At 39.2% G+C, this 15,195-nt stretch overlaps 1 protein-coding gene across 2 annotated transcripts in view; it reads left to right on the top strand.

Annotated features, from left to right (window-relative positions):
• The window catches only part of MYO5A (myosin VA), a 186,781-nt gene that overhangs the window by 122,223 nt on the left and 49,363 nt on the right, over window positions 1–15,195 (top strand). For both annotated transcript variants that reach the window (XM_070044918.1, XM_030878718.2), the window contains exons 21-25: window positions 1,081–1,320; window positions 2,327–2,575; window positions 5,264–5,357; window positions 7,556–7,704; window positions 13,463–13,576. In XM_070044918.1, coding sequence (XP_069901019.1) covers window positions 1,081–1,320; window positions 2,327–2,575; window positions 5,264–5,357; window positions 7,556–7,704; window positions 13,463–13,576 — 846 coding nt within the window. The remainder of the gene's footprint in view (window positions 1–1,080; window positions 1,321–2,326; window positions 2,576–5,263; window positions 5,358–7,555; window positions 7,705–13,462; window positions 13,577–15,195) is intronic.

The raw sequence follows: 15,195 nt of genomic DNA on the forward strand, positions 1-15,195 counted from the left end.
ACCTTTGAATCCCATAAATGGATTTGTGCTGCATTTATAATAGCAATGGGAAATCCTCACTAGAATGGTATTCCTCAAATATGGCAAACAAGAGTGTCATTTTTTTGTTGCTGGGGAAAAAAAAATCAATAAATCAGTAATAAACTTTGCAGTACCCCAAGTGTCGTCTTCTACAGCCTGCTTACTGGCCATACCCCATGTCCTCAAGCAGAGACCTAATGCACAGTGACATGGTATCAGCAGTAAGGGTAGTGGGTAAATCTCTTATTTTACTAGCACGTAGTTCACAGGGTACCAAGTTCTGCTTATTTTCTAAAGGATCACCTGTTGCTTATAGAAATCATATAGCAATAAGAAACCTAATTCATTTTTTCTTTCTTTGTAGACTAGTTTTCTATTTAGTAATCTGGTACCTTTTATTTAGACAGCTTCTATCTGTATACTCCATTTATCATCATACATATACATGTAATCATACATATGACATGTGGATATAATACATATTTTTATATATGTCTCTCAAATTTCCTCTTTTTTTATAAAATGAGTTGAGTTTTTTAAAAATTTACCTTTATTTTATTTATTTATTTTTGGCTGTGTTGGGTCTTCGTTGCTGCATGCAGGCTTTCTCTAGTTGCGGCGAGTGGGGGCTACTCTTTGTTGCGGTCCGCAGACTTCTCATTGCAGTGGCTTCTCTCGTTGCAGAGCACGGGCTCTAGGCGCGCGTGCTTCAGTATTTGTGGCTCACAGGCTTAGTTGCTCTGCAGCATGTGGTATCTTCCCAGACCAGGGATCAAACCTGTGTCCCCCACATTGGCAGGCAGATTCTTATCCACTGCGCCACCAGGGAAGCCCTCAAATTGCCTTTTAAAGACTACATTTCAATCACCTTTTAAAATAATTTTGTGCTTCCATATATTTGTGATAAATACAATCCACATAATACATTGTTGCTTCAACTTTTATGTCTTTCCCTTTAGGTAATGTGTGGGTTCTCAGCCTGACATCCATAGGTTGATAGAGTTGAGTATTGAGTCTAGTCCAGGGTCTGACGTTACTTGCACTTACCCTCTTCTGCAGATACTCCGTGAGCACAAAGCAGTCATCATTCAGAAGTGGGTCCGGGGCTGGCTGGCTCGCACCTACTACAAGAGGAGTACGCACGCCATCATCTACCTTCAGTGCTGCTTCCGGCGGATGATGGCCAAGCGCGAGCTGAAGAAGCTCAAGATCGAGGCCCGCTCCGTGGAGCGCTATAAGAAGCTCCACATTGGCATGGAGAACAAGATCATGCAGCTGCAGCGCAAAGTTGACGAACAGGTGTGTTTTAAACAGGAGTCCTGAAAGTGCAGCATGCCTAACAAAATCCACTGGGGTCATCTTCAGCATTGTCCCCTCTTGACTTTACCTTTCAGTCTTCGCAAAAAAAGTAAAATAATAATGGCATTAATGAATGTGGAAATAGTGACAAGCTCATAGGTAAGATTATAATTGTAAGGACCAAGGCAGGAAATTATTTTCGAGAACACAGACAGGTTTACTAGCACTCCAAACAGTTAGGACCGAGAGTCATATTGTACTTTATATTTTACAAAGCTCTTTCATCATTATCATTCATTTGTGTATAGTGTATTGTTCCTTTTACAGATGAGTTGTTTAGCATTGAGGTGGCAAAAGAAGCAGGAAAATGTCCATGCTTCTGAGAAATCTGCAGTCTGTTTGCAGAGATAAAAGTTTGATTTCTTAGAGATAGTTACCAAGTAATATTTTAGCACATGCAAATGATATAAAGGTAGTTAGTAATACATAAATACTAAGGATGACAAAGACAAACAGAAAAGAGAATGAAATAGGATTCATCAGAAAGGTTTTCTGAGTGGGAAGAGGAGTTTCCAGATGGTAAACAAAGGGATTTGTAAGAAACTTGTGATTTTTGAGGCCATTTTATCATTCTTATGCATCACTAGCTGGCACGTGGCTTTCAGTAGCACACTGATTTGTTTTCAAAAGCAAGTATAGATTTTCCTATTCCTGGATTAAGAATCAAGAAAGAGAATTTACTGTGGGAACTCACCTTGTGACTATGAGAAAATCACATCTATGTTGCTCATCATGTAAAACAGAAATAATTGTGCCCATTCTCTCTTTGTATCACTAAGAGGGTGCTGATGGTGTTATTTTAAATATTGTCATTAGTAATTTTGGTTAGATACTATATCAGCACTATGATGATATAGCATGAATACGATGAATAGGCATGGTTTTCTCACTAAATGCATTTGTGGTGTGTATATTTACTTTTTGTCACTTACGTGTGTGTTTAAAGAACAAAGACTACAAATGCCTCATGGAGAAACTGACCAATCTGGAAGGAATATACAACTCTGAGACCGAGAAACTACGAAGTGACTTAGAACGTCTTCAACTAAGTGAGGAAGAAGCTAAGATTGCTACTGGACGTGTCCTCAGTCTGCAGGAAGAAATTGCCAAGCTCCGGAAAGACCTGGAACAAACTCAGTGTGAGAAAAAATCCATTGAAGAGTGTGCTGATAGATACAAACAGGAAACTGAGCAGGTAGGAGCTAATGTTCATATCCCCGTCTACTCCTTCCACAAAGGAGTTGTGCTGTCATCTTGACCCAGCCCTTGTGGCTCAATATTGGTTTCAATCGAAGGTAAACAGACATTTCAGTTGGTTTACTGTTCATTATTAGTGTTTCCCCCAAGCAGCTGTTCCATATGCTGGATGAGTACCTATAGGTCTTTTAGTAAAACCTTTTACTCTCCTAAGAACAGAGGCAAAGCAGTGTTATAAGAAGAGAAGTGATGGCCAAGAACCTACTATACACCCTTTTTCTTTGAATGAATAGACCTGTGTGGAGTGTAGACTCTTTTTTCTTCAGCAGGTTAAAGGTGATTAAGAAGTAAATCACAATGAACTGTCAGTAGCTGATAGTAGGGATCTTTATGGAAACCTGCATTAAGACTGTTTTGAGAAGTCCAACAGGAAAAAATCCAGATGTCTGCACACTGATCGTAGCCAAGAGCTGCTATGCAGATAGAACAACAATGAAAATGCTTACAGATTGACCAGTGCTTCCACACTACAAATTTGTATTAACTTATATCAAAACTTTATTAAATACAGAAAACACTAAGGTTCTCAAGCAGTAATGAGATGTATTGGTTAAACAAAGTAAAGATACCTCAACATAAGGCTTACTGGAAAAAAGTAATAGGTTTTCAGAGATTCCACTAGTATTACCATCTTTAAATGAAAACAGAGTTGACTGATGGCTGTAACTATGGCAAGAATCCCAATATGCTTTTTCCTTACTGACTTCTGAACCTTAACAGCAGCTTATACAGTAAGAACCTCGAAGGAGCTTAGACACAATTCAGGTAGGATAGTGTAGCTAATAAAGTTGCAATCCTTCCATGGTATTCAGGGTCCTGATAAAATAATCCCTTCTATATCTATAGCAGATCTGGGCTCTGATCTGGAAACAGCAGTGCTATTAATATGTTACTTTGACATAGCAAGCTTGTTCTCTCAGAATTCAAATATGTATCCAATGGGATACTGTTGAGGTTTAAGATCTCTCTTTCTTGTGCTCTCTCTCTCTTTTTTCCCCCATTTCCTGAGTCCCTGGAAGCTTTCCAAATTCCTCCGAAACTACAGAGAATTAAGCTTGGTAGGAGTATTCTCGTTTCCTTTTCAAAGTCAAGTTCATACCTTTCTCGTCTGATAGAATAGTATACCTGAACATATTCAGATTTCTCCTTTCGTTTTATTATCTGCTGCCTTCACAAGGATAGCTGTAGGCACTACCATTAATTCTTTTAGATGGAGTGTGATAATGAGGAAGAATGAAAAAATTTCCCTGTGAGAGCTAGCTTTGTGGTCTGGAAAGCTACATTGCCAGTTAGCCTGACCAAGGAGCCTAGAAGGTCCAGCAGAACTGTGGTTCTTAACCAGGAGTGTATTTCAGAATATGCTGGAGAGTTTTTAAAAAGATACCTGCCCAAGCTCTGGGAGTGTGGACCAGGCACATGTATTTTGAAAAAGCACCACAGGTGATTGGTTGCATACTCTGACAAAGAGCAGCCTCTCTCAAGAGCACATAGAGAACTCAACCTTTCTACTGAGAGCAGACGTTAAGACCTTATCAGCACAGAGGGAAGACACTGGACCATCAGAAGGAACACCTTCTGGCCTGACTTGTGCAGTGGCACAGTGCTGTAATCTCAGTTCCCTGTTCTTCAGGGATCCTTAGTCAGAGAGCCCGCTTTCTCTGTCTCTGAACTCCTAAACTTTCTCTTTATTAGTAAAGCTGTTGCTTTAAGAGTGCCTTGAACTTATGCTTAGAGAAAGGAATTCAAATTTCACTTATAACAAGCACACATTCTATTCCAAAGGTGAACTGTATAAATTATGAACTTAGCAAAGTTTCCTTTGGTTTTGATTTTTGCTTCCTGAGAATCCTTATCCAACCAGGAAATAGAAAGTTAAAGGTCAATATTTTTTTATTGTGATAAAATATGCTTATATGTAACATAAAATTTACCATTTTAATCGTTTTAAGTGTACAGTTCTGTGGCATTAAGTGTATTCACAGTGTTGTAAGGTCAATGCTTAAATGTGGAATAAAAGTTTACAGCCTTGCAAAACTCTTGAAAGGAGATGAAAATGAAATTCTCTTTCTCAAGACAGAGAGCAGGGAGCTTTGGAAGGTCTTCAGTGAATTTCCAAAACCAAAATGACTTTCATATTTTTCTTAACCTCTGTAATCTCTCTGCTTGAATCATGGGTACACATAAACGTTGCATTAGTTTGTTGGTGTGAAAAGGCATTATCATTGCTTCAAGCGCAAATGCTTACTAGGTGCCAGGCAATTGCTAAATGCTCAAGGTACAAAGTAAAACAATAACAGCAAGTCATTTTTGTCCTCCAAGAATTTCTAGTCAATCAGGGAAGTAAAAGTAAATCATTTATAAGGGCTATAAAGAGGCATATTCAGGGTCCTGTAGTACCCCAAAGGAGAGACATATAATTGGAGGGAGTTTCTGGGAAAGCTTTCTGGAGGGTAATGCTAGAAACAAGTTTGAAGGATGACCAGATATAACTCGGCAAAGAAGTGAGGCAGTGAGATGTGGAAGTAAGGAGTGCCTGCCGGTGACTGCTGTATGTATGGTCTTTGTATTCAGTATCCGGCTGCCTCTGTCTGTGGCAGCCATCTCAGTTTATTGTTTCATTTTATAGTTGGTATCAAATCTGAAGGAAGAAAATACTCTGCTGAAGCAGGAAAAAGAGGCCCTCAATCACCTTATCGTGGAGCAGGCTAAGGAGATGACAGGTAAGCCTCATGTGGGCCCAGCCTACTGCACTCCAACCAACCTCAGACCAAAGGTTTATAAGTTACAACTTTGCTTAGACTGTCATCAGTAAATTTGCAGAGTTCTGGAGGCAGGCACTCTAAATATTTGGTTGAATTAGTTGGTGAACCTGTAAATCTGGTCTCCCTATGTACAAATATCAATTAGTATTAGTCAGTATCATGTGACTTTTAAAAAAATTGTTCTATATGTATGATTTATGGCTTATAGGAGTCCTGTTGTTTTAGGACCAATTCTTGAGCTAATATGTATATGTATATGAGTATATGCATCTGTATATATTATTTATTTTGCTAAACCAATGGGTATTATTTTCCTAAGATCAACCACTTTTTGCCACCTTAAGAAAAAAAGACACTAGATATGGACATTTATTTCATTTGCTGTTTGTAAGATAAATTAAAATGGTGATAATTTACAAGGAATCCACATGTACATAAACATGAGCTAAGAAAATATATATCTAAACTACAATAATTGGTGATAGAAATAGAAAGGAAGAGATTTGATTAGAGTGAAAATATATTATATGAAAAGAATCGTATATCATATATCATCATTTTTGATGTGGTGTTCAAAAAAGGAGTAAAAATTTTCTAAAGTTTCTGAAAATTTTCTAAAGTTTTGAGATGAGTTATCAAAACAATAATGTGTTATTAGTAATGAGGAAATTGAGGGGAACAATCTCTGTTTATGAAGCAAATTAACGAGGTCAGTTGTTTGAGTATTAAAATTTGGATGTCAGCTGGGGCCTCCAGATAGAGATGATGTGAAAGCAAATTGAGATGAAAGAGAGAGCCTTCTGTGGTTTTCCCCATACTGCCCCATTCCTCCCCATTAAAGGGAATACTATATAGAAAAGAGAAGAAAATCTGGAATTAAGCCTTATAGGATAACCATAAATAAGGGATAAGGTGAAGAAAAGGAGCCAGAAAAGAAAATTAAGAGGGAAGGAGAAAAGTCATTGAAAACATGGAAAAAAGGAGGCTAGGATGCAGAATGCAGTGGAAAAATCCAGAATGATGAGAATTCTTGAAGGAAAATAGAAAATGTTATTTGATACTGAAAGATAAGAACAAAGACAATAACAGTGGATTTGCCTAAGGAAAATTTGTTGATAGCCTTGGGCAGCTTCCACAAACTTGTGAGAATAAAAAGCAATTTACAGAACGTTATAGAGAGAAGAAGTTCTTTCATTCATTTATTTACAAATTATTAAAGCCCTAGGGTAGGGAAACACTGTATTGGACACCAGGGAGGCAGTTGTAACAAGACATTTGGCAGCCCTTGCCCTCATGGAGCTGACAGAGAAAGAAATGGTGATGCAATAGAAGCAGGCAGGGCAGATTAAGATATAGCCACAAAATATGAGGGTAAAGTGGGCCATAATGGTAGGAAGCTTAATGTTTATAAATGTGACTGGGTCAGCTCATTGAGATAAAACATGCAGCTGAGATTTAAGGCTTTTTTACTGCGCTTGATTTGCAATCAAGGGCTAATCTCCGACCTCCAGATGATGTCCTATCTAAGTGCCAGCCCCTGGCAACAGAGAGAGTAGAGTGAGATGAGTAAATGGAAAGGTCAGGTCCCCCAGCAGCACATAGGAGTGGTAACAACAGAGGACCAGGTGTGGGGATCTTACCTGATTAGAGTCGAGAGAGTAATAGGACAACAAGGGAGCTCACAGCGTTGGGAAATTGTAAGACAGAACCTGGGGACTGAGATGAATGGAGACACTCTGTAGAGCAGTACAGCTGGGTTCGCTGAGAAGTCGCCGTTCCCCCAGAGGCTTGAGGAATGTCTCTGACTTTTGGGACAAAAGAATTTTATGAATAGCCTGAAACAGAATAATAAAAAAATGTATACTCTAGTTACTAGATGATGGCTAGTGGAAGTTTATGAAGGATGTGCTGTAACCAATGAATGAACTAGTTCTGTTCATGGAACAATGCAATAGATGACGGTTGTTGTTATTAATAAATTATTCTTTGGTCATGGTATTTTCTCTTTCCCTACCTCCACTAAGATACTCTTCATAGATCATAGTGGTGCTAAAAGTAGAACCCCTCCCAAAGAAACTGGAAGTCAGTGTCCATCTTTGTATTCTTGCATTCTGTGGAGCCATCTTTGGTATGCTTTTCCCTCTCCTTTCTTTCAGAGACGATGGAAAAGAAGTTAATAGAAGAAACAAAACAACTGGAACTCGATCTTAATGATGAAAGGCTGAGATATCAGAACCTTCTGAATGAGTTCAGTCGCTTGGAAGAACGATATGATGACCTCAAGGAAGAGATGACTTTGATGATTGTGAGTCAAATACTTTTGATTTTTTTTATATATAAAAATTTGAGGGCTTCCCTGGTGGTGCAGTGGTTGAGAGTCCGCCTGCCGATGCAGGGGACACAGGTTCGTGCCCCGGTCCGGGAAGATCCCACATACTGCGGAGCGGCTAAGCCCGTGAGCCATGGCCGCTGAGCCTGTGCTCCACAACGGGAGAGGCCACAACAGTGAGAGGCCCATGTACCGCAAAAAAAAAAAAAAAAAAAAAAAAATTGAAACATATGCAAAACTAGATAGAAAAGTAGAATGAACCCCCCTGTACTCCATGTACCCATCACTCAATCCAAAATGGTCAACACGTTTCTATCCCCCATTCTACCCTCCATCCCACTCCATCCAGTGGATTGGATTGTTTTAAAGCACATCCCAGAAATCATATCACTTTTTTCATAAATATTTTGTAAAGTCAAACACTTTGAAGACTGGATTATAAGATAGTATAAAGTCAGTGTAGGTGGACTTTGTTTTATGTGTTGAATGACTTAAAATAAAATTTGCTTATAAAGCAAATATTTATATAATCAAGTATTATATAGTTTTTGTAGTTTCAAAGATATAGTCCTAGAAAAAGAAAATTCAGCCTCTATTTGTAATAAATTGTCTTATCTATTTCAAGGACTCTTCTGCATCTGCCAAAGTACATTTTGAACTTTTAATAGTTCTGCGCACCCTCCCTGTTCTACTTATCCTGCTATCAGGAAACAAAGAGTTCCCTAGCAATCTTGTTCCTACAGCTATCGGCCTTAAATGTAACCTAATGGCACAGATGGCCAGAAATGCTCTGAAATATCTGTTATAAAACACAAGGTAATTTGGAGGGGAGTGGCCAAGACGGCAGAGTAGGAAGACCCTGAGCTCACCTCCTCCCACAGGCACGCCAAGATTATAACTATTTACAGAGCAGCTGTATATATGAATGACCTGAAGACTAGCAGAAACTATTTTATGAAACTAAAGATATAAAAGGGAACCTCAACAAGATGGGTAGGAGGTGTGGAGACACGTATAGTCAAGACCCACACCCCATATAAATGACCCACAAACAGGAAGATAAACACAATTGCAGAGGTTCTCCCCAAGGCACAAGGGGTCTGAGCCCCACATCGGGCTCCCCAGCCTGGGGTTCCTGTACCAGGAAGACAAGTCCCCAGGCATCTGGACTTGAAGGCAGTGGGGCTTGTGTACAAGAGAGCCACAGGGCTGTGGGAAACAGAGACTCCACTCTTAAAGGGCATATACAGAATCTCACATGTCCAAGACCCAGTGCAGAAGCAATAATTTGAAAGGAGCCTGGTTCAGACCCACTTGCTAACCTTGGAGAACCTTCCAGAGGGCATGAGGCCACTGGAGCTCACCCTGGGGACATAGATATTGGCTGCAGGCATTTTGGGGAGCTCCAACCATGAGGACACTGCTGCAGACAAGTTTCATTTTGGAGTCCTCCCTCTAGCCTCTTAGGGCCAGAGGTTTACCTGCTCACAAGTGAGCTGGCACCAGCCCCATGAGCCCCCCATCCAGCCACCCTGGTCACTGACCCATCCATCAGTAACCTGGGACCAGCCTTGAGACACCCCCCAGGCTATGCAGCCTCTGCCACACCAGCACCCAAAGCCACCACCAGCCGGCTGGCAGTTTTTGCACTAGGTAGGACCTGGAAGCCAAGCAGGCCGAGGGCCATCCCAATGTACCAGTGCATCCAAGCAGTGATCCCCACCACAGCAGAAGGGCCCATGCAGCCCACATAGGGGCACCCACAGAGCATATAGATCTTGTGACTAAAAGGATGGGCTGCTGGGTCCCATAGGATGTCTCCTTCATAAGGCCACTTCTCCAAGACTGGGAATCCTAAACAACCTACCTAATGCACAGAAATAAACACAAACAGTAAGCAACACGAGTAGATAGAGGAATATATTCCAAACAAAGGAACAAGACAAAACCCCAGAAGAAGACCTAAACAAAGTGGCGATAAGCAATCTACCCAATAAAGAGTTCAAGGTAGTGATCATAAAGGTGTTCAGTGCACTCGGGAAAAGAACGAATGAACATGGTGATAAGTTTAACAAAGAGAAAATATAAAGAAGAACCAAACAGAATTAAGGAATACAATAACTGAAATTTAAAAATACACTAGAAGGAATCAACAGTAGGTTAGATGATACAGAGGAATGGATTGGTGAACGGCAAGACAGAGTAGTAGAAATCAACAATTCAGAACAGCTAAGAGAAAAAAGAATTTTAAAAAAATGAGGATAGTTTGAGAGGGGCCTCTGGGACAACATCAAGCATAATAACATTCTCATAGGGGTCCCAGAAGGGGAAGAGAGAGAAAGGGGCAGAGAAGTTATCTGAAGAAATAATAGCTGAAAACTTCGCTAACCTGGGAAAGAAAACAGACATCCAGGTTCAGGAAGCACAGAGAGTCCCAAACAAGGTCAACCCAAAGAGGTCAACACCAAGACACATTATAATTTAAATGGTAAAAATTAAAGATAAAGAGAGAATCTTAAAAGCAGCAAGAGAAAAGCAACTAATTACATAGAAAGAATTTCCATGAGACCGTAAGCTGACTTTTCAGCAGAAACTTTGCAGAACAGAAGGGAGTGGCATGATATATTCAAAGTGATAAAAGGAAAAAACCTATAACCAAGAATACGCTACCCAGCAAAGCTATCATTCCAATTTGAAGGGAAGATAAAAAGATAAAACAAGCAAAAGCTAAAGAATTCAGGACCACTAAACCTTTTAACAAGAAATGTTAAAAGGACTTCTCTAGGCAGGAGAGAAAAGGCCACAACTAGAAAGGGAAACTCTCACTGATACAGGTAAACATACAGTTTTGGTAGTAGATCAATCACATATAAATCTAGTAGGAGGGCTGAAAGACAAAAAAGTAGTAAAATAACCTATATCCACAGTATGTAGTTAAGGGATACACAAAACAAAAAGATGTAAAATATGATGACAGAAACACTAGTCGTGGGGAGGGGACTGAGAATGCATGGTTGTTAAAATGCATTTGAACTTGAGATCATCATATTTAAATAATTAAATATATTTGTATATGTATATATGTGTGATTGAACCTCATTTATTGTTGTTTTTATGAACTTCATTGTAACCACAAACATATTATAGATACACACACACACACACACACACAAAAAGAAAGTAATCCAAATATAACACTAAAGAAAGTCATCAAATCACAAGGGAAGAAAGCAAAAGAAGAAAGGAACAAAAAAGAACTACAACAACCAGAAAACAACTAACAAAATGGCAGTAAGTACATACCTATCAATACTTTCAATGTAAATGGACTAAGTGCTCTAATCAAAAGACATAGAGTGGCAGAATGGATAATAGAAACAAGACAAATACACACACACACACACACACACACACACACCTGTGAGAGACTTCAGTTCTAAAGACACACAGACTGAGAGTGAGGGGATGGAAAAATGTATTCCATGGAAATGGAAACACAGCTGGGGTAGCAATAGTCAGACAAAATAGACTTTAAGACAAACACTATAACAAGAGACAAAAAAGGACATTACATAATGACAAAGGGATCAATCCAACAAGAAAATATAACAGTTGTAAACATATGTTCACCCAACATAGGAGCACCTGAATACATACAGCAAATATTAACAAACATAAAGGAAGAGATTGACAGTGACACAATAATAGTAGGGGACTTTAACACCCCACTTATATCAAAGGACAGATCATCCAGAAGATTGAAATCATATCAAGCATCTTTTTCCACCACAATGCCGTGAGACTAGAAATCAACTACAAGAAAAAAAACTGAAAAAGCAAACACATGGAGGCTAAGCAAACCACTACTAAACAGCAAATAGGTCACTGAAGAAACCAAAGAAGAAATTTTTAAAATAGCCGGAGACAAATGAAAGTGGAAACAAAATGATTAAAATCTATGGACTGCAGCAAAAACAGTTCTAAGAGGGAAGTTTAATGGCGATACATGCTACCTCAGGTAACAAGAAAAATCTCAAATAAACAATCTAACCTTACACCTAAAGGAACTAGAAAAAGTACAAACAAAGCTCAACATTAGTAGAAGGAGGAAAAAAAAGATCAGAGTGGAAATGAAAGAGACTAAAAATCAGTTTAAAAGATGAACAAAACTAAGAGCTGGTCTTTTGAAAAAAATAAGAAAAATTGATAAACTTTTAGCCACACTCATCAAGACAAAAAGAGAGAACCCAAATAAATAAAATCAGAAATGAAAGAGGAGCGGTTACAGGCAACACCACAGAAATACACAGTATCATAAGAGATTACTACAAACAATTACATGGCAATAAAATGAACAACCTCGAAGAAATGGACAAATTCCTGGAAACATACAATATCCCAATACTGAATCAGGAAGAAATAGAAAATATGAACAGATCAAATATCGGAAATGAAATTGAATCAGCAGTCAAAAACTCCCAACAAAAAACATTTAAAGAAGAGTTAACACCTATGCTTCTCAAACTATTCCAAAAAATTGAAGAGGGGGCAGTTTCCCAACTCATTCTGTGAGGCCAACATCACACTGATACCAAAACCAGACAAAGATATCACACACACAAAAGAAGAAAATTACACTAATGAACATAGAACATACAGGTTGGGCGGGGCTGAGGGGCTTTCAACTGCCCCTGGGGGCTGGCTTCCTTGTGGTTGCACAGATGGGTCTGCTCTCTATACGCCTGAATGTTGGAAGGAAAGAGGCAAAAAGCCCTTTGTGGCTTCTGGCTCTTTTCCTGCACCTGGGAAGGAGTAAAGGAAATTGGACAGATCCCAAAGCTCTTGGAGGCCTTTCTGAAGCTCTCAGGATTTGTAACCCTAGAAAATCCAGGCCACTGAACATTTCCATGTCTTCTGCTGGGGGCACCCTAGGAGTGAGGGGCCCAAACCCAGCCTTTTTATCTCTTCTTCCTTCAAGTCATTCTCTAACCCCTTTTCCTACAGAAAGGAAGGGACTACAATTGCTTTTCTGTTCCCCACAAGCTTTCTGAACACTAGTTCATAGGTACCACATGCCATAGAAGTGTCACCTGGACTCCCTGAATTAATAACCCAAGGATCTTCCCAGGATTCTTCGAGCAGCTTCCTTGCCTCTTCTGCACATTCATCCTTCCCACTGCTGACTCCAGAGATTCAGCTTCAGGCATAAAACTAACAGAAATTGTAGTCGCCTAAGTGGAAACCCCCCTCCCCTGACTTTTTTTTTTTCTTTTTACCATTTATGCCCAAATACGGTGCAGTAAAATGATTATGCTATCATTAAATATATCCTATGAACTTTTTGGTAGGTTTTATTTGATTGCAACATGGAAGTCAGTTACAGTCCTTAGATGCTGAGGCATCATACCTATGCTTCACCCAGTGCGACTAGCCACTCACAACTTTAAAAAGCGGACTCTGCCAGTAATCACAGATGATTCTTGTTCGAGTATTTGGTTTTGTGACTGTGCTTGTCATGCCCTCCTGGTGCATCTTTCTCATTCTTTGAGGAGCTCCGAAGGTGACCCTTTTGTAAGAGTTTGTTAATACAACATGGAACAGATCGTTTGGGCATGAGAACATTAAGTCAGCGAGTGAGGATTAGAACTGAGTTAAGGTGGATGCTGTCTTAACTATGCCTAGTTCAATTATTTAATTATGTTGTGTTAACTATAACTGCTTATTTGTCTTGCAGAATGTGCCTAAGCCTGGACACAAGAGAACAGACTCCACCCACAGCAGCAATGAGTCTGAATACACCTTTAGCTCTGAAATTGCAGAAACTGAAGACATTCCATCAAGGACAGAGGTACATTTTAGACACCTATCAGTAAAAGTAAGATGTGCCCATGCTGTTACTAACAGAGAACATTTTCTTTGCAGGGAGGACCCCATTTGTCCATAAACGTAACATTTGTTTTATGCTGTTTATTCTTCATAAGTGACTTTAAAGGTGCTTAATTAGCTGTGTACATACATACTTATTGCATATATTTTTTGGTCAATAAACATTTTAATTTTCATTTTTAATGTAATTTTGAGGATCAGATTTTTCCCTTCTGTAATTCCCTTTTACACCTTAACATGTTCTATGTGCAAAAAACATAGCCTAAAAAAAAAAAATAGCCTATCATGAATTTATTTCAGACTGAGGTAAATTATTTGAAAGGTAAGCCCTCTGTCCTAGAATATTATAAATACCAATGCCCAAGAGTTTAGCAAAATTGCTGCCTGTTGGATGATAGTTTGTACCAATGTAATTCTCTCCCACAAAAATGCATGAAAAACAGCTTATAAATCTGCCTTAGTGTTTTGTGTTACATGGTTTGAAATCAAAATGACATGTTACTGTAATTCCAAGAGTACAGTGACTTTAAGTTAGATCGTTCCCAAACCAATTCTCAGATCTTCTTCAAATATGACATTAGTTTCTGTAATGGGTAATTCAGGCACAACTCTTCTATTTTTGTATCATATTCTGCGAGAATGGCCAAGTCAGAAATAGACTGCTTCTGGCAGAACAGCTGAAAAAAATTGAATAATTCTTTCCTTTCTTGTCTTAGTTCCACTTGGGATGAAAAGTTTCTCCATCTCATTCTGTTCCTTTTAAAGAAAAGTGTCATATAATTGGACTCATACATAGGAGAGGGCTAAGTTGCTGGCCCAAGGTCACAGCTTGTAAGTGGCAGAGCCAGTATTCTAACTGAGGCCTGTCTATTCAGAGCTCCACACTCTACCTCCTTGCACTCAGGGGTTCTACACTGCGGTTCTCCAGTCCCATTTCTGTCTACAGATAACGTTAGGCTGGGGACATTGATACAGCAGTATGGCCTGTATATAGCAGGACAGAGGTTGTTCAAGTTATCTGTTGTTGTGCAACAAACCATCCCTGACTTTAGTGGTTTCAAACTACAGCAATTCATTATTGCTCACAGTTCTTTGGGGGGTTTTTTGTTTTGTTTTGTTTTTTCTTGAATTTTATTTATTTTTTATACAGCAGGTTCTTATTAGTTATCCATTTTATACATATTAGTGTATATATGTCAATCCCAATCTCCCAATTCATCCCCCGCTCCCCCGCACCGCGCTTTCCCCCCTTGGTCTTCGTGTCCATATGTTTGTTCTCTACATCTGTGTCTCTATTTCTGCCTTGCAAACTGGTTCATCAGTACCATTTTTCTAGATTCCACGTATATACATTAATATACAGTATTTGTTTTTCTCTTTCTGACTTACTTCACTCTGTATGACAGTCTCTAGGTCCATCCACATCTCTATAAATGACCCGATTGCATTCCTTTTTATGGCTGAGTAATATTCCATTGTGTATATGTACCATTCGTCTTCTTTATCCGTTTGTCTGTAGATGGGCATTTAGGTTGATTCCATGACCTGGCTATTGTAAATAGTGCTGCAATGAACATTGGG

This window comes from Globicephala melas, chromosome 2 (genome assembly GCF_963455315.2).
Source record: "Globicephala melas chromosome 2, mGloMel1.2, whole genome shotgun sequence".
NCBI classification, from domain to species: Eukaryota; Metazoa; Chordata; class Mammalia; order Artiodactyla; family Delphinidae; genus Globicephala; species Globicephala melas.